At 34.9% G+C, this 25,331-nt stretch overlaps 3 protein-coding genes across 3 annotated transcripts; 1 reads left to right on the top strand and 2 right to left on the bottom strand.

The window, feature by feature from the left end:
• Positions 1-1,885: 1,885 nt before the first annotated feature.
• LOC113117829 (NACHT, LRR and PYD domains-containing protein 3-like) lies at positions 1,886-12,210 on the bottom strand. The gene is made up of 11 exons (XM_026286762.1): positions 12,130-12,210; positions 11,423-11,592; positions 11,189-11,314; positions 10,955-11,080; positions 10,637-10,754; positions 8,435-10,315; positions 7,657-7,827; positions 7,105-7,275; positions 6,852-7,013; positions 4,624-4,670; positions 1,886-3,733 (listed from the first exon to the last, which is right to left on the bottom strand). Exons 1-11 carry the CDS (start codon positions 12,141-12,143, stop codon positions 3,171-3,173), a joined length of 3,549 nt encoding a protein of 1,182 aa, XP_026142547.1. The 5' UTR covers positions 12,144-12,210; the 3' UTR covers positions 1,886-3,170.
• A 1,243-nt stretch (positions 12,211-13,453) lies between these two features.
• Positions 13,454-18,070, top strand: LOC113117949 (kelch-like protein 10). The gene is made up of 8 exons (XM_026286847.1): positions 13,454-13,671; positions 13,752-14,244; positions 14,421-14,840; positions 15,195-15,392; positions 15,473-15,622; positions 16,584-16,700; positions 16,803-16,894; positions 17,099-18,070. The coding sequence occupies exons 1-8, from the start codon at positions 13,526-13,528 to the stop codon at positions 17,232-17,234; spliced, it is 1,752 nt and encodes a 583-aa protein (XP_026142632.1). The 5' UTR covers positions 13,454-13,525; the 3' UTR covers positions 17,235-18,070.
• Positions 18,071-18,887: 817 nt separating this feature from the next.
• On the bottom strand, positions 18,888-25,319 carry LOC113117751 (beta-soluble NSF attachment protein-like). Its single transcript, XM_026286657.1, has 11 exons — positions 25,042-25,319; positions 24,679-24,758; positions 24,304-24,420; positions 23,239-23,285; positions 23,052-23,129; positions 22,893-22,948; positions 22,723-22,807; positions 21,126-21,230; positions 20,835-20,903; positions 20,625-20,675; positions 18,888-20,014 (listed from the first exon to the last, which is right to left on the bottom strand). The coding sequence occupies exons 1-11, from the start codon at positions 25,137-25,139 to the stop codon at positions 19,913-19,915; spliced, it is 888 nt and encodes a 295-aa protein (XP_026142442.1). The 5' UTR covers positions 25,140-25,319; the 3' UTR covers positions 18,888-19,912.
• Between the last annotated feature and the right edge of the window lie 12 nt (positions 25,320-25,331).

The following is a 25,331-nucleotide window of genomic DNA, read 5'->3' on the forward strand; positions in this document are numbered from 1 at the left end:
ACTACAGGGGATTACTACATTTACATTTATTCATTTAGCTGATGCTTTTATCCAAAGCGACTTACAATTGCTATATATGTCAGAGGTCGCACGCCTCTGGAGCAACTTGGGGATTAAGTGTCTTGCTCAGGGACACATTGGTGTCTCACAGTGGATTCGAACCCGGGTCTCTCACACCAAAGGCATGTGTCTAATCCACTTGATCCTGTTGAACTGTAATGTTCTCAACATTTGTTTGTTTTGTTTGGCTTTTTGTTTGTATGGACCCTGACCCTGTTTTTCCACGCCGCTCTTTGCCGGGCCTTGACAACAGTTTTGTCAAAATAGAGTTATTCACATTATTTATTTTCAGTGACAACTTATATTATGTGATAGATTATTTAATGATCTGTACATTATGGGACTCATTATTTAAATAAACAAAGTTGTATCTATACAGTCGAATGGAATGCAAAAACTTTGAAGCTCACTCTCAAAATTACTCGGAATACAGATAGAAACTTATAATTCCAAGGGGACAAAATACAAACCCTTTCAGACACAACAAATACAAGCCAGATAGTTTATATGCCATCTTTTATATTACATTTAGTTTTATATTAAATTGAGTCTTTACTATTGTAAATTTTGCATTATAGACACACTATTTTCCTAATTAATGCTGTACAGTTGCTTTGACACAAATTGCAATGTTAAAAGCACTATATAAATAAAGGCGACCTGACTTAAAAAACATAAAACAACCTTGTATTTTTCTTCACTTCTGACTTGGAGATGCACTATACTGTATTATGACAAATATATGAATATTCAGTATCTTGAAAAACATCTCATTAAATGTTTCACTTTCACTGCAGCAGTTAAATCATGTTTTTACTCACTCAGGGTCAGAGGTCACTGCGTCATCAGTTTCTCATGGATCTGTCACTCTTCACAGACACACAGCTAGGTTCTGGAGATGCATGTATGTAGCTGAACATCTTCCTCCTCTCTCTTCTCATAAAGACTCATTTTTCAGGCAGTGCTTTAGTAACAGACAATAAATATATTCAAATTCATTCACTTCTCATACAACAGGTATAATGAAAAAGCAAACACTGTACAGTATTAATTCTTAAGCCACACAATGTTAATGTTAATGTATTAAACAAACTATACTTTGCTTACAGACTCAAGTAACACATTCACAATTTGGGCCATCAAGCTTTAGATGAATAATCACCTGGAAAAGCTGTTTAAAAGATTTAGAAATGGCTCCTATGTGAATCAGCTGTGATCTTTTAAACTTCAACTCTTCTAAACTTTTCGATTCCCTGATTCCATACAACCTTGATTCTATTTATTCACAGCTTTGCTCTGTTTTCATTACTGTACGTGTCAGAATAGATAGTGCTGAAATAGTTTCACTTTCGAAACTGTCACGTGACCAAAAGACTTTTACCCAATTGAAGGAACATTCTGGGTTAAGCTCTTTTGACAGTCTCTGTGGACTGCAATTCAGAAGAATGTTAAGTTATTCAATCTGTCTTTTTCCAGTTTGTATTTCACTTCATCTGCATTTCTGTTGAGTTGCTCAGCAGTGTGTTACACAGAATGTTACAATGGTGGACAGTGCAAAGATCAAAAGGATACAAAAACAATGTTGGTCATGCGTTTTATAAATGTTCAAAACTAATCCAAATCCAAATAGCTCCTTTACAGAAACACTCTCACTTTATCTGTGCTGTTTATAATTAGTTAACATAAGAACTGCTGCTCATAAGAATTTATTACTGATAGAATATAAGTTTGCTTTTCTCAGATCCAGACATTAGAAAAAAAGTACTTTTATTTTTTAATATATTCCATTAAATTATACTAACCAAGTATGAAAGGACAGAGCAAAAATCATTCAATTTAATTCACCCTCCAATTATAAGCCAGAAATGTATTCATTCATTCATACAATAGTTCGTCATGACTAGTGTGCCTTGGAAAAGTATGATGTCAGCGTTCTCTGGGATAAAGGACTCAAAAGCAGAAATGTGACTCGAACTGATTTATTCAGTATTATCAGAAGATCAGAATCCCAGCAGAAATCAAGGTCCAGACAGGTGACCACATCACAGAAGCTTGAACAGACAGGAACAGCTAGATGTTGAAATCCAGGTCAGAAGCCGATTCTCATGAAGGACAGTCCTCCAGAACAGGCCAAGATAAGATTCCAGGCAGTCTCTCCACACAGGATAAAGATGCTCTCACACAGGAACGAGTCAGCACAAAATCAATCATCAGAAGGAGTAATAACTGAGCAAGTAGAAAAAAACAAAACATAACAACTGACCAGGAAAACTGAAAAAACAAAACAAAAAACAGTCAAAGCCACAAAACACACTAGCAATAAAAAAAATAAACTTGCAGCAAAAATAGGAAAAAACTAAATGAAAGAATGAGAATCAGCTGAACAAGTGCAGGAGGAGTGACAGGTCAAACCTGCGACCTGACATATAATTACAGTATGTGATAATATTCACTTTATATTTTCTGTTGCATATGTTAAAATCCCCCACATCTGGAACACAAATGATTAAGAATAATGGAAGTTATATCAATCACAATGTACACACATTCAAAGATGTGACCCTGGACCGCAAAACCAGTCATATGGGTAATTTTTCAAAAAAATTAGATTTATACAGCTTTCCATTGATGTATGGTTTGTGATAGTTGTAATACAACCATTTGAAAATCTGGAATATGAGGGTCCCTTTGACATAAAAGAAAAACCTATAATTTTGTCCGATAAAGTGTATTGTTGGCTATCACTAGAAATATACCCCATCAAATTAAGACTGGTTTTGTGCTCCAGGGACACATATAAAGTCTATACAATAAGGCCTATATTTGTAGGACACACATCTCTTTGAAATTGCTTTGAAAGTACTTTTCAGTATTGTATTGAGTTTCAATAGAGCATGAGCTTACTGCTTCTTGTGAGCGAGAAACTAAATCTTCCAACAGGTGACACTCAGAGACTCAAATGTCAAATCAAAATTCATCAGTTTTAGAACAAAAAATATAAGTTTGTAATGTGTCTCATTTAGATAGAAGTTTCTATACACACACTTGAATTACGATTCGAAAAGAGAAAGAGTTTACAGCTGTGTGAGTTGAGGCGAGAGATTTTTTACTCAACTGTGTCTCAGTTGTGACTGAGGTTGACTGATCTCACACAAAGAAACTGAACTATCATAATAAACCCCAAATCCAGCATATAAGGGTTCAGTGAATGTGGTGTTAAATGTGTGTAAGTGTGTGAGAGTGTGTGTGTCAGAGACGCTGTAGAAGGACAGTGTGCCGGCCGACCAGTCCAGATACACTCCTACTCTGTTAGAGCATTTTAAACTGAGAGATAACAATTTGCTCTCACTATTGTGTTTGACAATGAATCGGTTCATTACACAGTACAGACACCAGGATATTTCATTGTGTCCAAACCAACAGTCACCCGTTCCTTTCCTCTCCATTCTTTTATATGCCACTGATATAAAAATATGACCACTGCTCCATTTAACCTCCCAGTAACAGCGTCCAGACAGACTCTCTCTACACAGAACCTGAACACACTCATCAAATCTGTCTGGATGATCAGGATACGGCTGCTTCTCTCTCACATGTGTCATCTTTCTGTTCCTCTCAGACAGAGTGAGAAAAGTGTTTGCTGTGTTTGGATCCACAGTGAGATCACATGCATCTGAACACAAAAGAGAGTATAACAGTTATAACAAAATAACAAGCTAGCTAACATGCTTGTGAGATGACACGCTAACAACCACATAATGCAAGTAAAGAGATTTCTTTTGTTTTTATTAGACAAGTAAACAAAAAAGGTTATTCCATTGTAGTGATGCTGAAACATAAGTCATTAGTCTACCTGACTATTGAGTATCCTTTATGTTTGCTGTGATGTTAAAAGAGCATTAAAAACCCCAGTGTAGTTAAAAATGTCAGCAGGAATCTTGCACAGATTCTTCTCTCATCCAGTTTTTACAGATGCAGCATTTTAACTGCAACACTTATACTTCACATGTATACTTCTGTACATGATGAGAATACTTTCTTATATTGTTATCTTTTTGATCCAAGAAATTATATTTTCTTCTCCTGTAATGTAAAAGGCTTGCTCTGGCTGCTGGGATCTGCAGAAAATGACGCTTTCTTGTCATATAGTCAGAGATGCACTCTTAAGCCAACAGAATTCAGGCTAAGAAATTAACTTGCATGGCAAAACTGGGGTAACGGGCAAAAGCCTAGCAGCTGTATTGATCGGTTTCTTCCTAAGCCATTTATGACCTTTACCCAATGAAGGAAATCACACAATGGCTTGAGTTGTCAAATTTTATCAATTTAAAAGAATTTAATTGCCAAGTGTGTATACACAAACAAGGAACTGGTGTTGGTGTTGGTATTCAGTTGGGTTAATGACTAAATAATGTTTAGGATTCAATGTTCAGAGGTAGTGTTGTGATGGGTTATAGAAAATATTGTTTGCTCAATATAAAAACAATAGACTTTCTCTCTCTCTCTCTCTCTCTCTGTGTGTGTGTGTGTGTGTGTGTGTGTGTGTGTGTGTTTGTGACCTACATTTCTGTAGTCCTGGTTTAATCTTTTTCTCTCCTCCATGATCCACACTGCAAAAACACAAGAGCTCAGAATCATTTTACATAAACTTAAACATTAACAAATACTTTGAAAACTGATCTCCTGAAATCAAATAAAAATACACAAATTAAATTTGAAATAAATTTTCTCTCACACTTTATTTTGCAGAGCTCCAAAATAAAATGTTATTGGATCATTACTGTTTTGGGTGAACTACAAGGGTGTGTAGAATATGCAAAAACTGTACTAAAGTAAAAGTAAAACTACTTCTAGAAATACTCATGCAAAAGTAAAAGTAAAAGTAAAAGTAATAGTCTGAATAGTTACTTGAGTGAGAGTAAAAAAGTATTGAATAAAAAAAAACTCTTCAAGTAGTTTTAATGTTTTTTTAATGTAATTTGTTTCAGTGATGCAAATCAGAATTTTCATTAGCCTTTCTGGTAGTCTTCAGTGTCACATAATTCTTCAGAAATCATTCCAATATGTTGATTTATTATCAATGCTGTTCATTTGAGTTTTCTATTCAAGGAATCCTGAACAAAATGTCACAGGTTCAAAAAAAGATTTAACAGCAAAACTGTTTCCAACCCTTGTAATAAAACAATATAGCTGTCACAAATCCTGTCCATAAACTTCTGTCCACTTGCCACTAGAGGTCACCCTCCCATTATTTTGACCCTCACGCCACACAGACGGTTACTCAACATCCTGGACTACATTTCCCATGCTCCATTGCACTAATCACAAGTTCACCTGCTAGCAATAACACACAATATATAAATCTGTCTCACGCCAGCGTTCACAACCAAATATTGTTTGCGTTTATCGCTTTCTAAGTGGTAGTACTTTAGGGAGCCAGTTTCCTGTCCTATTTTTCTGAATCTAGTTTAGTCTTGTAATAGCAGTGTCTTGATTTTTGTATGTTTATCTCATCCTGTCTGTCAGCTGTCACCTCAAGTGATGCAGTAGAGATGAACATGGGGAATAAAGTTGTTATTTTTGCTTTCTTTGCACAAAGAAGTATTCTTGTAGCTTTGTAACTTTACAGTTAAGCCACTGATATCACAGAGACAACTTTGTCGATCATCTTGGTACTTTTCTGGACCTTGAACTTGGTAGTTACCTTGCTGTCTATGGGAGGGTTAGAGAGTCCTCAGATTTCATCAATATATCTTAAATTGTGTTCTGGGTTACAAACAACAAAAGGGTGAGTAATTAATGACAGAATGTTTATTTTTGGGTGAACTAACCCTTTAACATTGGTGCATAAAAAAATATGCAGCACATACGTACTTCAGATAGAGTATGTGTGGAACAGGTGACTCGTGTGGCAGGGAACTGAACGAATCATTCAAACTGATTAGGGAACTAATTCACTGGTTTGCCAACTGTTTTGAGCAAGCCTTTGAAAAGAATTAGCTCAAAAGAATAATCTCAAAAGAACGAATCATTCACGAGTGAGCATTGCTCATTGCCTGGAGAAAATTAGATGGTGTGTTTGGGTCAAACTGAAGCATTTTTAACTTATATTGCATTAAGATAAAGTAACGAGAGGAGAGTCGCCCAGAGTAACAAGGTAAAAGTACTGTTTCTTTTCATTAAAAATGTACTTGAGTAAGAATAATAAAATAATAGTTAAACAAAAATACTCATGTAATGAAGTAAATGTAACTCGTTACCACCCCCCTCTGGCAGACTATATCTCCAGCCTCAGGCAGATGAGATCCTTAAGATCCTCTTCTTAACACTTAAAATTAAACTTAAAATTCATAAAACACTTTTTATCTGCACTTTATCATGTTTTTATGGAAGCTTTGAATAAATTAATACAAATAAAAATGGTAATTGTGATTTTTTTTCACAATTCTGACTTTTTTCCTTGCCAATGCAAGTTTACATCTCACAATTCAGACTTTCTCAGAATAGCATGATATAAACCTGCAATTTCGAGAGAAGGTCAGAAATGCATTATAGTTTATATATCAAAATTCTGACTTTATAACTCGTAATTGGGATTTTATCTCACAATTTCGAGAAAAAAGTCAGAATAGTGAGATGTAAACTTGCAATGATGACAAAACAGTCAGAATTGTGAGATAATTAGTCGCAATTAAATTTTTTAATTTTTTATTCAATGGCAGAAACAGGCTTCCATATCTTTCAGTCCCTCTTTAAAATGGAATGACAGGATGATTAAGTGTTAAACATACTTGAGTGTGTCCAGGCTGTAGTTTGGATCAGAGAGCAGCTTGACTAATGATTGTCCTGGGTGATTGTAGCTCAGATCCAGCTCTCTCAGGTGTGAGGGGTTTGAACTCAGAGCTGAAGCCAGAAAACAACAGCCTTCCTCTGTCACCATACAGCCAGATAATCTACATTAAAACACATATGACCCAAGAGATAAGGACCAAAAGAGGGAGCATCTTTAATTTCATAACCAGGGAAATCTTTATCTTTTTTTACCTCAGTATGTTGAGTTGACAGTGTGATCTCTTCAGTCCATCAGAGAGCAGCTTCATTCCTGAATCTTGCAGGTCATTGTTACTCAAGTCAAGCTCTCTCAGTGAATTTGATGATTGTAGAGATGAAGACAAACTTCCACAGCACTGACCAGTAAGACTGCAACATTTCAACCTAAATACAAAAGAATAATTATTCTCATTTATCTTTCCAAAACATTCAATTCATTGTTTTTTTATGATTTTAATTAATCAATAACGACTGCCTCATAACTTGAAATTCACTACAGTAACAAAAAAATTATATTTCAATTTAATGTATCTCAGGCGAGTCAAAACTTGGTCCTGGAGGGCCAATGTCCTGCAGAGTTTAGCTCTATCCCCAAATAAACACACATGAACCAGCTAATTAATCTCTTATTAGGCATAGAAATTTCCAGGCAGGGGTGTTAAGGAAAATTAGAGCTAAACTCTCCAGGACAGTGGCCCTCCAGGACTGACTTTGGATACCCCTGCTGTATCTGAACAGAATTACATTTTACTGAAAATCACTGACCTCAGTATGTTGAGATTACAGTGTGAACTCTTCAGTCCATCAGAGAGAAGCTTCACTCCTGAATCCTGCAGGTCATTGTTACTCAGGTCCAGCTCTCTCAGTGAGTTTGATGATTGCAGACATGAAGACAAACTTTCACAGCACTGATCAGTGAGATTACAGTATGGAAGTCTATGGCACAAAACGAAACATGGTTCAGTAAAGAGATGGTAAATTGTCGCTGAACACTGACAGATTTACATGGTAATAGTTATATGTGGCAATACATTTTTAGGTTGTTAGGTAAAGCATGGAAACATCTCATAGCTGTTTTAATCAATGTAAACAACATGGCTTATTTATTTTTATAATGGTAACTACATATATCTGGTAATGTAAATCAACAAGCTGAATAAACTTGAAGGAATAGTGTTAGATATTTTATAACACCAATACAAATTGCAAATTTTCTATTCTATCTAAAGAATGATGTGTTCCTGGAAATGGGCAGAATCTATATGAAAAAGGTTTTTCATTACTTTAATTCCCATTTTGTCAATTTTGTAAAAGAAAAAAAAAAGAAAGAAAACGCCTAACTATATGTAAAAAACTGTTTAAGTCGTATTGGCTATCACCGTCACTGTGAAGTAATGAAGGAGGAGGAAACCTGCCTGTTTAATTGTAGGCGTTTGAGGGTGGAAATGTTTATGGGAAACCATTTGCAGAGGTGTTCATAAAAGGAAGGACATTTTTACTTAAAATAAAATACAGTTTCATCTACAGAATCTTAAATACTCACAGAGCTTTTCTGCAGTTCACCACAGCTGGTATCAGTCTCCTCCTACCCTCATCTGATGTGTTGTATTTCCTCGGATCAAACTCATTCAGAACCTCCTCTGATATCTGAAGCATGTAGGCGATTGTTGAGCAGTGAGATGGAGAGAGTTTCCTCACTGATTGATTCTCTGATTTCACAAACTCTTGAATCTCTCTGTACAGAGTCTGATCCTTCATTTCAAGCAGACAATGGAACAGATTGATGCATCTGTCAGCTAAGAAAAGTTGGTCACCCTTGATAGAGTCTTTAATGTACTGTGTGATTCTGTTGATTGCCTCTGAGCTGTTCACTGTGTGTGTCAATAGATCCTTTAAGAGTCTCTGATTGGACTCCAGTGACATGCCCAGCAGGAACCTCAGGAAAAGATCCAGGTGTCCATTTTTACTCTGCAATGATTTATTAACTGCTGCTTGTAGCAGCTCATACAGAGAGAGTTCATTGAACCTGTACCACGTTTCCATAAAGAACTTAAGTACATTCATGTTCTCAACAACATGGCAGTAAAACACAAAGAAAGCAGCTAGAAACTCTTGAAAGCTCAGATGAATGAAGCTGTAGACTTTCCTCTGATGAATCACAGATTCCTCCTTAAAGATCTCAGTGCAAATCCCAGAATGCACTGAGGCAGCAGTGACATCTATCCCGCTTTCAATCAGGTCCTCCTCATAGAACATCACATTGCCCTTCATCAGCTGTTTGAAAGCTAGTTCAGCAAGTTTCACAATCACATCTCTGCTGGACTTCAGGAGTTTCTCTAGATCGTTCTCATCATACTTCTTGTTCCTCATGTTGATCTGAGTCAGAAGGAAGTGGATGTACATGTCAGTCAGAGTTTGAGGGATTTCTGCACTGTCATCTTGTTCCAGAAGGTTTTGAAGCACAGTGGCTGAGATGCAGCAGAAGACGGGGATGTGACACATGATGTGGAGGCTTCTTGATCTTCTAATGTGTGAGATGATTCTGTTGGCTTGATGCTCATCACTGATTCTCTTCCTAAAATATTCCTCCTTCTGAGGCTCAGTGAATCCCTGAATTTCTGTCACACGGTGGATGTATTTTGAGGGGATCTGATTGGCTGCTGCTGGTCTGGATGTGATCCAGATGAGAGCAGAGGGAAGCAGCTCTCCTCTGATGAGGTTTGACATCAACACACCCACTGATGAAGACTCAGTCACATCACAAACTTTCTCATCATCTGAAAACATCAGTGCAAATTTGCTTTCATCCAAACCATCAAAGATGAACACAACTTTACACTCCTCATAAATCTTTGAGTCCAGATCTTGAAGTTCAGGATGAAAGTCCAGCAGAAGTCTGTGAAGACTGTACTGATGATCTTTAATCAAGTTCAGCTCTCGAAATGGAAGCACAAACATGAAATCTACATCCTGATTGGCTTTTCCCTCTGTCCAGTCCAGAATGAACTTCTGCACAGAGACGGTTTTTCCAATTCCAGCAATGCCTTTAGTAAGAACAGTCTTGATTTTGTCTTTCACCTCACATCCTGGTTGATTTAAGGGTTTAAAGATGTCATTGCAATAGATTAAAGTTTCTTGTGTTCTGACTTTCTCCATCTGTAAAACCTCATGTTCTTCATTCACTCCTTCACTTTCTCCCTCTACGATGAAGAGTTGTGTGTAGATCTTGTTCAGAAGGGTTTGATACTTTTCTAGTTTTATTCCTTCAAATAATCTCTCATACTTGTTCTTCATGCTGGTTTTGTGTTGGCCTTTGACTCTCTTCAAGACATCATTCACTGGTTGGAGAGAATTGTGCTGCATGTCATCAGTCTCCTCCAGCAGTCCATCTCTCTGCAGGGCTGTTGCTTTGACATTCTGCTTGCTAAATTAATAAATTAGAAGTAAATACAAAAAGTTCAAATCTAAATATCTTAATTATATATATATATATATATATATATATATATATATATATATATATATATATATTTAATCACCCAAAACTTCTGTAAATGACTGTTGCCCCCAGCTTACTTGGTTGTCTTAAAGATAGAATACAAGTACCCCAATACTAAAATACAAAAATCCAATAATTTAAACTCATCACAGTGTTTTCACAACAATCTCTCATGTATCTTGTTGCAGTTGAAAGAATAGGTCATTAAAAGTTTCACTGCAGCAATTTAATCATGTTTTTACTCACTCAGGGTCAGAAATCACTGCTCCATCGCTAATATTACGGGGGCTTCCAAAAGATGTGTTACTCTTAGACACGCTGGGTTCTAGACATACTTCTTTATGTTTCTGAACAGCATCCTCCTCTGCAAAGACACATGGTTAAACACCTAGAACCCTACACACGTCAAACTATTATTAAAATAAAAAAATAAAAAAAACTATTATTATTATTATTAGTAGTATTATGTTGAAAACAGCTAAATATATTTATTTCAGGTTTATTTGATTAATAGAAGATTCAGAAGAGTAGCATTTATCTGAAATAGAAGTCTTTTGTTCTTACTAAAGGAATTGCTGGAATCGGAATCACTAATATTAGGGGGGCTGCCAATGGACTCAAATCTCTTCCTAGACCAAAGACCATGTTTTAGAGATGCTGCTTTATATGTCTGAACAGTACCCTCTTCTTCTACAAAGACGTAGAGAAAACAACAGTCAGAACACATGACACACCAGTCTACTTCAATGGCATCTTTAAAACCCAGAATGTAAGGAAGATTAATCAAGCTTTTCTTACTAAAGGCATTGCTGGAGACGGAATCACTAATATTAGGGGGGCTGCCAATGGACTCGAAGCTCTTCATAGACTCAAGACCATGTTTTAGAGATGCTGCTTTATATGTCTGAACAGTACCTTCTTCTTCTACAAAGACGTAGAGAAAACAACAGTCAGAACACATGACACACCAGTATACTGCAATGGCATCTTTAAAACCCAGAATGTAAGGAAGATTAATCAAGCTTTTCTTACTAAAGGCATTGCTGGAGACGGAATCACTAATATTAGGGGGGCAGCCAATGGACTCGAAGCTCTTCATAGACTCAAGACAGGGTTTTGGAGATACTTCTTTATTTGTCCGAACAGCACCCTCCTCTCCTCTTCTCTCATTGACACTCATTGTAGATGCAACAGTCCAGGAACTAACAGAACAAGATTATGTAACAAATTACTTAAGATATACACAAGGAATATTAAACACTTGTAACTCTTTGGTGCCCTATAAAGTGTTTTGTTAACATTTATCACTAATAAACACACAATACATTAGTAATAAAAAAAGATTATATCTGTAAAACATGTTCAAACAAGTCGAGATTGTTAAAATTCAATTGATTTAATAATGTATTTATACTGTATATAAAGTAAGCAAAACTGATTTGTAAAATTACCTGTCAAAACCAGATGTGTTTTTCAGTCCAACAAAACTAAATTCTTTCAGACACTGCTGCTAGAAGAAACTTTGATATTCTAAAATCTTATATTCGAATGTTACACATTCTATTTGGATATTTTTTCACGGCATAGTTCTGTTATATTTCTGTATTAATACAAAAGGCAATCACTAAATATAGATTAATACACATGAAAATACACTGACATTACAAGTCAATGAAAAAAAAAAAAACATTAAAGTGCAGATTCAAACAGTACATGAATATAATTTTTTTCAAACCTACCTCAGTCCAATCATTAATGAAACATCATTCCATTAACCTCTAGACAGCAGCATATCAACTAAAAGCTGTTCACATTTCAAACCCATTTGTCTTGTGATTTTCTTTACTTTCTTTTTTCATAAATGACCTCTGAACAGATTTATATTTTTACAAGCTGCTCAGTTAAAATTTAACCAAAAGAAACAAGCAGACATGTAAAGTCAATGTTCGGTCAAGGTGCTCATTAGAATGACGCATCAGAAAATCTAATCAAGAAATCAAAGCCATCTTCTACACAGTCACAGATAAAGCCCTAAACAAATAAAACATGAAAATATAAAAATATATGTTAATTTATTAATACTAGTTTAGAGATTTTTTTTCAATAGGGGATGGAAATGGATTGAACGGTGACCATATCGAAACTAAAAATGAAGCATACCGTTTAATACTAATAACAAAAAAGATTCAAATAAAGATTTAAAATAATAGAAATATGAAGCCACAAAACCTTCAATGTTTTATGTCAAACAATGAATACACGATTAGCTGTGTTTTCTCAAGTCCACATTATGAATGTCATAGTTTTGCTTCATAGATGATTTCTTAATAAGGAGGAGAAACATGAGTAGCTACGCAGGCCTCATACAGTATAAGATATACTGCACCATTGTGTACTTTCACCTGTTTTACGTAAATTTGCTAATAAGACAAACGAGCATAATTAAGACCATAAGTTTCAAAAAAGCCAAAGCCACACATTTTCTATAAACACATTGAAGTGAGAAACATCTGTGTTACAGAGAGAGAGAGAGATAATGTGAACGTTATTTCATAATATGTGTGTGTGAAATCGTAATGGTTTTATGAAAGGGAATCTAAAAAAAAAAGAAAAAAAAAGAAAGAGTCCAAGTGAAGCAAATGTATGAAATAAATTGCATAAGTTCTGCCGGGAAGACTACATTTTTAGCGTCACTTATTACCTTCTCAATTGTCCAATCACGTTCTTATAATAGAAATGTAAAGGACCTGTGTTTACACTTGTCTGAGTTTGCAGATGTTGAACTCTTCACTCACCACCATCCTCCCCACCACCAAGGTCACACCTCCACCTTAATAGCACAATCAAGCCTTTTGACCTGTTACAATATTTTATTTGTCAGTGATTTAGTTCACTGAGACAGTTTTTTATGTTAAAAGCTATGAGGATTTGAAAAAAAAAATCATAATAATAATCCAGATTAGAAATTCTATTTTGGAATGTTGAGCAACAAGTTCTCAAGTATGATGTCACAAAGATTCTTAAATTCTCATCAGGCCTGGCTCTCCACAGAGTTCACTAAACTTCAGATTACTTCAGTCAGAGTTTGATCAGTTTGAGCTGAAGTTGGACTGGTGTGATTTTGAGCTAGAGGACATGGAGCACAAAATAAGTGAGACAGCTTTTAACGTGTTTGATGAAGTTCGCTTACAGGGCGAACACACCGATGTCATCATCAAGGTTCAGGAGACCAATTTTAAAGTGCACAAGATCATCCTTTGTGGCTGCAGCCCTTATTTTAGGTGAGGACAGACACTTTCAAAGTGTTTTATATATGAGTATCATTTTCAAAAAAGTTTTCATCTGTAAATTTGCTCTACAGGACGCTTTTCTCCACCCAGTGGACCAACGTGGAGGAACAATTCTACGATATTCCAGGAATGTCCTCAAACACCATGTCTCTTATTATTCAATATGCATACGCAAGACCAGTCCTGATTACTGAAGAGAATGTGTCAGAGCTCTTAGCAGCTGCTGATCAGTTTTTAATCTCAGATCTCATAGAAGCCTGCTGCCAGTTCCTGGAAGCAAACTTATGCCCAGAGAACTGCATCGGTGCCCGCATGTTAACAGAGTGTTTCCCGTCCTGCTCAGTGCTCCACCAGAAAACAAGGCTTTACGTCCTGCAGCACTTTGAGCAGGTACTGCAAGTTTCTGAGGAGTTCATTGAGCTACCGCTGGAACATCTGGAGGAGATGATTGCTCAGGATGAGCTGAACGTCAAACAGGAGGAGATGGTTTTTGAGGCCATCGTTCGCTGGATTGGACATGCACCTGGAAACAGGAGAAAACACATTGCTGTGCTTCTTTCAAAGGCAGGACAGAGATATAAATGCATCATGTTAATCATAGTTTTTCCTTATGCATCATGCTTTAACGTTACTGTTATTTAAACCAAAACCCCAAGGCCAAAGCCCTTTTTATGTTGATGCATATAGTTTTAGTTGAAGCAATTAGATTTTTGTTCGATAATTCATTCACTTTGCTTCAGGTTCGAATGGGGTTGATGTCACCAGACTACTTCATGACTGACGTCAGAAACAATGCATTGGTTTTGGATAGCGAAGCATGTTCGGACATTGTCATCAATGCAATGAAGGTCATTTTTGACCTCCACATGGAGGAACCCGCCAGCTCAGAGCTCATTAATCAACTGACACGCCCACGTTTGCCTTATGAGATCCTATTGGCCATCGGAGGGTGGAGCGTAAGCAATCCCACCAATGAGATTGAGGCATATGATACAAAGGCGGACTGTTGGGTCAACATGACTCAAGAGGACGAGCTTCCCAGAGCATATCATGGCTCAGTGGTCCTGGATGGGTTCGTCTACTGTCTTGGCGGCTTTGACAGCGAGAATTATTTCAGCAGCGTGAGGAAATTCAATCCCATCACTCAAACTTGGCAAGAGGTGAGCATTGTTTCTTGTCCAAGTTTCAGTTAAAATCTTTTGTGAATATAGCTGGTGTATATAGTATTTGGACTAAAGGTTTTGAGGAAAAAAAGTGTTTCAAAACCTGGTAAGTTGCCTATGTAGATAGTATTTTGGTGCATTTGAACACCAAAAATGTTGTTTAGATTGGCGTCTCCCTCAGATTTGAAACAGCCAGAATAATATCAGATGGTAAAGTTATTGTACTTTGATGTATACGCTTGGTTAATATATTTATATAATATTTAAATTGTACTGTAAGATACTTGGTAATAGCATGGAAAATAGAAATAACCAGTCAACTTATTTGATGATATATGCATTGCACAACAGGTGGCCCCGATGTATGAACGGCGATGTTATGTTAGCGTTGCTGTCCTGGATGGCCTCATTTATGCCATTGGAGGTTTTAATGGATACGGACGACTAAAAACAGCAGAACGCTACAATACAAACACCAACCAGTGGACAATGATGGCACCCATGAATGTACGGAGGAGTGACGCCAGCGCCACCTCACTGCAGGGCAAGGTAAGAATGTTTTTCATGAATAAGTACTGTAGAAAACATGTCTGACAGTGTCAGAGTGTTTTACTGTATTTGTGTGGTAGGTTTATATCTGTGGTGGTTTTACTGGGGTGGAGTGTCTCTTCTCAGCTGAGAGCTTTGACCCCGAAACCAACCAGTGGACTCTGATCGCTCCCATGAGAAGCCGCCGCAGCGGAGTTGGAGTGATCAGTTACGGAAATCTAGTTTATGCTGTGAGTACCACACAGTTACTTTTGTATCAGTGATAAACTATTATAATATTTCATTTTTCTTTTTAGTACGTATTTTTTTCTGATTTCATTTAAATGCTTGTGCATAATTTTTTTTTTTTATTCAGTTTTCATTTTTAGTTTTAGTTACTTTACTACTTCAAAATAAATTAAACAACATTTCTGCCTTTACAGTTAGCTGAAATAAAAGTTTTACATTTTATTTCAGTAAATGTGTCTTTAGTTTCAAGTATTGTTTTGTTATGGGATTAACTTTAGTTTATAATAACATATACATAAACATACATAACACATTATACATATATGCACATACAGAAATATGAAAACACAAAATATGATGTTTTTTTATTAAATGAAAAGGTTAATAAAATGTAAGTTTTTTATATTTCATTTGATTTCAGTTCATGTTTAATTGACTTTCAAATAATGCATTTTATTGTTTAATCATTTATTTTATTTTTATTATTTTAAGTTTTGTTAGTTTTTAATAACACTGATGAGTATGAGTGTTTTAAACTTAAATGAAACAAAAGTGTTGCTTTTGGAAAAACCTGAAATAAACGTTTAAGGTTTGTATATATATATGTATGTATGTGTGTGTGTGTGTGTGTGTGTGTGTGTGTATTTATTTAATTTCAGTTAACATTTGATTTGAAGTAATACATTTTTATGGTTTTAATTCTAGTGAAGTTTTTGTCTAATTCAGGTTGGTTTAGTTTAGTTTAGTTTAGTTTGGTTTAGTTTAGTTTATTCATAATAACACTGGTGAGTATTATACATGTGTACAAAAATATGCAAATACAAAATACGGTGTTTTAAGGTGCCACAATTATTGACTGTACAGATATGGATACTAATACATGCATGCATGGGTGCATTTAAAATAAAACATTTAAGATGAAGCATTGTATATTTACAGATAAATGCACATTTATGTTTCAAGGTTGGTGGTTTTGATGGTGCCGCTCGTTTGCGAAGTGCCGAGGCCTACAACCCTCTTAATGACACCTGGCATGATATACGCTCTATGATTAACCCACGCAGTAACTTCGGCATTGAGGTGACTTCTAATGGGAATTCTGATGAAATACCAGTTTTTTAAGTTTCTCTTTGACACACACTGTCCGTGATACATATAGTTATTTGATTGCATCAACTTTAGGTGGTGGATGATCAGCTGGTTGTTGTCGGGGGGTTTAATGGAGTCGGCACCTGTCGGGATGTGGAGTGTTACGACCGGACGACAAATGAATGGTAATGTTCACTAGCTTATTTTAATAATTTCACACTGCATGATGTTAGAAAGATCAAGAAATACATTTTTCATAAGTTGAATTTATTAAATGGAGAGTTCTGATTGTTCTTGAATGCCTTTTTTTCATAATAATGTGATGCATTTCTAAGACAAATGGGATGTTACATGAGAAAATGCAACTTTATCTACCTGTTTCCACAAAGGGATGAAGTCTGCAGCATGAGCATTTCCCGCAGTGCTGTGAGCTGCTGTGTGATATCCGGGTTACCTGACGTCACACAGTACGTGGTGGATCGAGACTCTTTAGAGACATCAGATGACGAGTCTGACAGTGACTGACCGACCTCCAGTGGATATCTGACATTTGAACCAGAATGCACGCTGAAACATCACAGCACATGCCATATGATATAAGTAAATGCAGTTTAAAAACAGATTGTGTGTTGGATTGTGCACTTTAAATTTATGGAATCGTCTCTTCGTTGGAAAAGATTTTTTGGAGGAATGTAGCATTGCATCACTTGCTCACCAATGGATGCTCTGCAGTGAATGGGTGCCGTCAGAATGAGAGTCCAAATAGCTGATAAAAACATCCCAATAATCCACAGTGCTCCAGTTCATCAGTTAACATCTTATGTGTTTGTGAGAAAGAAATCCATAGAGGATTCTGGCCTAAAAGCGGATTTCATTATCCATAATAACGCTTCATCTGACGGCACCCATTCACTGCAGAGGATCCATTGGTGAGCAAGTGATGCAATGCTTCATTTCTCCAAATCTATTTCGATAAAGTGACAAACTCATCGACATCTCGAATGGCCTGTTCATAAACAGGCTTCCACGGGAATTCTTTCATTACTTGATTCAGTCAGTATTTTCTGTTTCTGTTTATTCGAATGAATATATTATTAGATGGAAAATATAAATATATGGCACTGGATATCTCCATTAAATGTTAATTTTGGGTCTTTTCTTGCACATTATTTTGCCTGAATATATTCCTGGCTTCTGAAAATGTCTTAAAAAGGGCTCATTTCATTTAGTGATCTATAAAATACTGCAGAAATTGTAATGCGTGACATTTCTTCACTCTTTACTGCAATACAGATTTACTTTACCCACTTAAAGCTGCGGTAGGGAACTTGTGACGCTCTAGCGGTTAATAAACAGAACTGCTTGCGTCTTGCGGAAGAACATCGTAGCCGGAACTACTTCTCTCTGTTTATGTCTATGAAGAATCACAAAGGTACTGGGTTACTCCGCCGCGGTACCCCCGAAGCAATCTAAAATAGTCTGAATATAAACACTTATTATAGGTGTACCCTAGTGATTCAGGACAAGCCAAAAACACGGTTTGGAAAATGGATTCATGGTGTACTCGCTTATTATATACATTTTTCTACATTTTGAACACAAACAAAGTTACGGACCGCAGCTCTGATTGGTTGTTTCTTACCGGGAGCGATGTATTTCTGCAAATGTCAATAGGACACTGGGAGGAGCCAGAGGAGCTTGATTTATTCACAGATTATCTGTCTCATATTCTACTGTCAGGACATAATAACAGTTTTAATAAATATGTAATATTTATTGACCCCAAAATATGTTGGGGTCACTTCATCTACAGCGATATCATTGACTTGATTGCAAATAAAAACAGACACTATTTCAACTGAACAGAGATGACATCACTGAATTCAATGATGAACTGCCTTTAACTATCATTTTGCATTATTGACACACTGTTTTCCTAATGAATGTTGTTCAGTGCTTTGACGCAATGTATTTTGTTTAAAGCACTATATAAATAAAGGTGATTGATTGATTGATAATAAATATTTTTTTTTTACAGAAGTTCCCTACTGCAGCTTTAAAGCATTTGAAATCAAACAGAGAACAATAGCATTATTTTACAGCAGATGTTTGCTGTTTTAACTGATATAAGTCCAGAGTTTCCTGTAAAATATGGCATTGATACCAAAAACCTCAAGATATGGTGTGGGTGATCATTTATTAATTTTTCTTTGAATAAATAACATTAATAAAATGTATCAGTAAGACTTGCCATGTATCCTACATTTTTGATTCCATGTCATTCATACAACATATTAAATGCTTTAATATATCAGATTCAGTTAACTTCATTTAATTTCTGACACAAACTGTAAAGCTGTTTATTCTCCACTAAAGGATTTACAACAGTGTAAAGAACTTTAAAAACCAAGCAGCATTTAAACTAAAATTATAATTCATATCTGAATGCCCAAAACAACAAATGCCCCGTATCCATGTGAAACAACCACAGATTAAACATAAAATCACAAATAACACCAGAATAAATCAACAATCAAGACTCATATATACATATTAAACAACTTGACCTGCATTAGAAAATCAACGCTGTCTGTAATATCACACTGTGAGAAATCACTTGAGCTGAGCACTTCATCACCATTAGTGAGCTAGAGATGCTATTCTACTGATTATGAAACATGCAACGCTTAATTCAACCACTAAAGCAAATACTCGGACAGAACTGACACTGCCATATCAACAAAGACAACGTGAGGATGCATTTTAAAAGCCAACGGCATGAAAATGCATCTAAACAGACTGCAGAAATAAATGCACTCACCAAATCCTGGTATTCTACAGCACATAAACACACTTTTAACATTTATCATGCATGACAATGCCAGTGACAACACTGAGGTGATTATTAGAAAGAGAACAGCTCTATGGGGACTCGCATGCCACACACACAAGTACAAACAATGGTGCACGGGAAGGATTTCCTCATGGTGAAGTAAAGGGATAGAGAAATGCCTTCATCAATATTAATATTCTATATACTTCTGTTTTCCCAGATGCAATGCAAGTTGCATTTGAAATTTCCAAGAAACGGCTTATGTTTGAGCTAGTAGCAACACAGAAAATGTTCAACCAGATTGTCACACACATACAATACGGTAAGAAATTAAACTAAATAGGACGCCACTGTATTTTTCTCGGACACATCACTTGAGGTCGCCGGCATCACCCTGGATGGTCTTCTTGATACGCAGCAACATGGTGGTCTGCCATTGGTCGAGACGGGAGATCGAATCAAACTCCTTCACCTGGAGAATTAAACACATGATTTATAATTAAAAAAAAATAACGAGTCAAATATATTACATATTCTACATATTTGTACAGTGATTTAGAATTTTTTTTTATTTGAATAAAATAAATAAAAAATACATTCCATATTCTACATATTTGTACAGTGATTTTGAAAAAAACTATAATTTGAATAAAATAACAATTAATTAAAAAGAACTAGTATATTAATTAAAAAACTTATTTTATTATTTTAATTTAATTTTAATTTAGTTTAACTTGATGCACTAAACTAAAAACAAATAATAATAAATACGAAAACAATCTAAAAATTTCAATAAAAAGTGAAAATTATATATATATATATATATATATATATATATATATATATATATATATATATATATATTAATAAACTATTTTTTTAAAGTTTTTTTTTTTTTTTTTTTTTTGGTAAGTCAGTTTCTGTATTAAAGAAAATGTATTTTCAGCTAATTATAAACTATTATATAACAAAATTATTAGTAAACACAACAGCAGCAAGTAACACACAAACATCGGTATCACCAAAAATGTATTTATAAGAATCATCCACAGCACTGTCCATCTGAAACTTTACAAACTTACTGCTTCAGTGAACGCCTCATTGTTCTGCTCCTCATGAGCCTCCAACAGTTTCTGCAAGAAAAGACAAAACCATTAATACAAATACTGTAAAAATATAACAACCTCATTGCTACACTCATTATGCACTGCTCAGTTTAATATGCATACTGACTTAATGTCTTACACTCTTTATCTTTACCATTGCTAATGGAATTAGACAAATGCACTTACTTTCAACAGCTTACACTCTCTTGAATCAGCGAATGCTGGAAACATCCCTTCATACTTTTCAATGGCAAGCTGAAAGAAATCAAACTTGTGAATTAATCACTGCTGACTTGAGAACTGGTCAAAGAAGATCTCTTCTGCAGTAACGCATTAACGCCACTAGATGTCAGTGCAAGACATGACAAACCAGCTAAAAACACCAAGTGCTTTTTTAAAAACAGGAAACTATAGCAATGTTTCAATTGAATGAATAGCCTACAAATATTACACTACAACATGTTTAAAACGACTGACCTTTGCGTTTAACTCATCTACTATGAAGTGGCAGAGAGCTGCTTTCCAGAAGTACTCTTTAGCGTTGTATTTCAGCAGAGGGTTGTCCATCGTGCTTGTAGCAACCTGAATGTGAAGAGACCTTTAACTTTCTTTCCCTCTGTGTTCGCGTACAGAGATAAGATATGATTAGATTCACAGAGCAGACATGAAGGTGCACTGGAAAGCATGATGAAATCTGCTCCAATAATGTTACATGCTACATAAATGTCAAACAAACGCTCTTGCTAATAATACAGTTTTGCTTCCTCCTGGCTGGTGGACTCAAAGACAAAAGTATTTATACAACATTAATTTATATTTTTACAGTAGGGTTAAAACTCATAATCTTCTGGTTAATAAGCCTTCATTACCTGTCACTGGTCTGAAGACATTCAACTTCCTTCTCACTCTCATTTCAATCCAAAATCTTAAAATGAACTCAGTCCAAAACACATGGAAAACCTTAACCTTAAATGAATGCAATCGATTTAAAAGGAAACTAAATGTGTTTGTTATTATTACAGTATACAGTAAAAAATTTTTTTTTTTTTAATATTTTACATTATTGCATTTTCGTTCCTACTCACAATTACTGTTGTATTTAATGGGTTATTAATTTAATTTAATTTTTATTTTACAGGGTTATTAAAATAACCTAAACCATTAAAAAAAAAAAAAAAAATTGTTAAATAAACTTTATGTGTTTGCCTGACGAAGGTCTTTGACCGAAACTTTGCTATTTTAAGCTTTTTGAAATAAAGGGAGCATAACAGTGTGTAAATCATTTTTCTATTTTTTTATTCATCCTTTGATCTTGCACCTGGTCAAGACTTTTTTGGATGTGCGCATTTAGATTTTTCTTAAAATAAACTTTATCTGAAATAAAATGTAACAAATACAGTATGTGACTCTTGACCACAAAACCACTCTTAAGTGTGATTTTTCTTTCGAAATTGAGATTTATACATCATCTGAAAGCTTTCCATTGTTGTATGGTTTGTTAGGAGGATAATATTTGGAAATCAGGAATCTGAAGGATGCAAATAAAATCAAAATAATGAGAAAATCATTTTTAAAGTTGTCCAAATGAATTCTTAGCAATGCATATCACTGATCAAAAATAAAATTTTGATATATTTACAGTAGGAAAATACAAAATATCTTCATGGAACATGATCTTTACTTAAAATCCTAATGATTTTTGGCATAAAAGAAAAATTTATAAGTTTGTCCCATACAATGTTTTTTTATTATTATTGCTACAAATATACCTCAGCGACTTAAGACTGCTTTTGTGCTCCAGGGTCCTAAATGTTAAACTTACTAAAATAACTACATTTAAAACTAAATACAAAAATATTTAAAAAAAAACAAAAATTCACTAAAATTTTATCAAATATTTTAATGAAAGGAGAAAAGATAAAAATAAAAATGAGCTCAAATTATTAATGACGAATATACCAGTGTATCAAAAAATACAAAAACAACACTCTTTAATAATAATAATAATAATAATTGATTGATTGATTGATTCAATTTTTTAATAAAACATAAATAAGTAATAATAAAAGCTAACCTGCTCGTAGATCTCGATGGCTTTGGGATACTGCTCGAGCTGAGCGCTGTACGAGCCCACCTTCAGCAGACACTTATTAGCCGAGCTTAACGACAACACAGACAGAAACACTAATGAGCATCTACAATCTACAATGACTCAAATCTGATTTACACAATGAAGATACAAACCTGTTAGACTCTTCACCTTTGTAATAGTCTGCGGCCTGCTCGTAATGGGCGATGGCCTAAAACAACATCACAACCCAGTTACAGTCACATCCAAAGGCATTTCTGGGAAAACGATGCATGAGAAAGCATCTTATAGATGTTTATAAAATCAAACAGCACCTTTTCGATATCCACTAGCTCGGATTCATAGATCTCTGCAATAGTCATGTGATGCTTTGCAGCGATCGTGAACCTTCCCTGTGCATCACACACACAAATGAGAGATTAAATCTTATGTAACGATATGCATTCATTTTATGCATCAATATGTATATTTATATATGAAAGCCGAATCCTAGTCTCTTACCATGTCTGTATAAATATCGATGGCTGCGTTTAAACAGTTGATAGCCTCTGTGTGATTCATTCGAAGAGAAAAGAACAAAATATCAGCAGTGAGTCAAACCTAATGCTTACAAAACAGCTCTCATCTTTACTCATAACCTCATTCAATCAGTTATTAAATCAAGCAACAAAACTTAATCCAAGGAATTCACATTCTGGGGTCAAGGTAGTACAGATTTTTTTTTATTTTTTTTTTTATTGAAGTCAGTGCATAATTTATGTATGCAGTCTAGTGCTGTCAAATGATTAATCACGATTAATCACATCCAAAAAAAAACATGTTTTTGTTTACATAATATATGTGTGTGCACTGTGCATATTTATTATGTATATACAAAGACACACAAATACAGTATATATTTTGAAAATACAGCATTTACATGTATTTACATGCACTAGCATGCACATATTATGACAACGGTACTACAAATATACATTCTATAAATATGTTTTTACTTTTTACTTTTAGTCAGAATTTAAATCATTTTGTTATGCATTTCAGTCAGTGTTTTTAAATCTATAAAAAAAAAATTCTATCTAAATCCGTCTATATAGTACAGTATTTCAGTTAGTTTTTTTAATACTTAAAAAAAATTACTTTTCAAAAACTGTAAATAATGAAGTTTATTGTATTTTTTTTACATAAAATACTGTTTTTCTGCTTTATGTTTAAATTGCATAATTTTTTTCCTGCTGTTTTGTAATTGTTTGTGAAATTAAATAGCAAAAAAAAGTTTTTTATTGCATTTAACATTGGTTTTATTTCAATGTTATATATATATATATATATATATATATATATATATATATATATATATATATATATATATACATACATACATACATACATACATACATACATATATATATATATATACAATTTCAAATTTTATATATATGAAAAACTATAAAAAAAATGTTATTATTATGCAATTATTTCAGTTAACAAAAATAACCATGATTAAAACAAAAAAATGTATCACATTATTATTAATATTTTTTTTTGCAATAAAAGAAACTCTCTCACCTTGAGGATCTGCCTTCTTATAAGCATTTCCAGCATCAACGAAGCTGGTGGCCGAGTCCAGTTTGTTCTGCATCTGCATGTGAAGTCTTGCAGCTTGGCAGAAAGCACTGCCTGCAGCTTTACTTAGCAAAAGACATCAGTCTTTAGATCAATTACAGTAATGACACAGAGGCAGACTGAATGCTTAAAATAGCCCAAAAACACATCAAAGCACGAATACAAGTCTAATGCAGTTAAATCACTTAAATGCACATAGATGGACAGTGACTTTGATTATTTGAATGAAACTTTTAACTGACTTTATTGTAACAGTGCAACCGCATGACTAAATATTACGCATTAAATGAATATAAACTTGAATTGACTCATGCATACCACTCCAGTTTTTGGCCATCTTGAACATGTTGGCAGCTCTGGCATACATTTCACATGCATCTTCAACCTTATGATTTCCCCTGTGAAAACATCAACATTTCTGATTTAATGCAATTTCAAAATCAATATAGTGTATTAATAAGGCCCTGTGCATTAAATTCAGAGCAGCTGCATTGCATTGCATGTCGCATCACGGAAATATTTGACATTGGAGATACTCAGAGACGCATGGATCGACTCTTATACTCATTTGAATGGTAAATAATAGACATTCAATGATACAGACATATGCTATTGGAAAAGACTACAGGTCATTAGATGTATTTGAATGGCAGATCGTGACCAGCATCACTGCTGTCTCACCCGAACATCCCTCCGAGAAATGAACCCGACGATTTGACTTTTTTGTCCGCCTCTGCCATCAGCTGCATGGCTTCCTTCTCTTTCCCGGAATTATCCATGATTAAATGTGTGATGTTCGCGCAGATCTGTGCTTGGATCCGTGAAGGCCCGGGGTTTGTTGATATATATTGAGCGGCGTTAATGCAGAATCATGAAGGATGCTCGCCTCCTCCTCCTCTTCTTCTTCTTCCTCCTCCTCCTGCTGCTGATGCTGACGATGCACGCTCTTCAGGGATAAACTGCGTCACTGT

Source organism: Carassius auratus, chromosome 17, assembly GCF_003368295.1.
Source record: "Carassius auratus strain Wakin chromosome 17, ASM336829v1, whole genome shotgun sequence".
Taxonomy (NCBI): domain Eukaryota; kingdom Metazoa; phylum Chordata; class Actinopteri; order Cypriniformes; family Cyprinidae; genus Carassius; species Carassius auratus.

Coding starts and splice junctions, on each gene's coding strand:
- LOC113117949 (XM_026286847.1), top strand. CDS start 13,526: ATGGAGCACAAAATAAGTGAGACAGCTTTTAACGTGTTTGATGAAGTT. Junction 14,245..14,420: donor TTGCTGTGCTTCTTTCAAAG/GCAGGACAGAGA, acceptor ACTTTGCTTCAG/GTTCGAATGGGGTTGATGTC. Junction 16,701..16,802: donor GCAGTAACTTCGGCATTGAG/GTGACTTCTAAT, acceptor CATCAACTTTAG/GTGGTGGATGATCAGCTGGT.
- LOC113117829 (XM_026286762.1), bottom strand. Junction 11,315..11,422: donor CGTCTCCAGCAATGCCTTTA/GTAAGAAAAGCT, acceptor ACGTCTTTGTAG/AAGAAGAAGGTACTGTTCAG. Junction 7,276..7,656: donor TGTAATCTCAACATACTGAG/GTCAGTGATTTT, acceptor TTTTGTATTTAG/GTTGAAATGTTGCAGTCTTA.
- LOC113117751 (XM_026286657.1), bottom strand. CDS start 25,139: ATGGATAATTCCGGGAAAGAGAAGGAAGCCATGCAGCTGATGGCAGAG. Junction 20,904..21,125: donor TAGATGAGTTAAACGCAAAG/GTCAGTCGTTTT, acceptor GATTTCTTTCAG/CTTGCCATTGAAAAGTATGA. Junction 20,676..20,834: donor GAGAGTGTAAGCTGTTGAAA/GTAAGTGCATTT, acceptor CTTTTCTTGCAG/AAACTGTTGGAGGCTCATGA.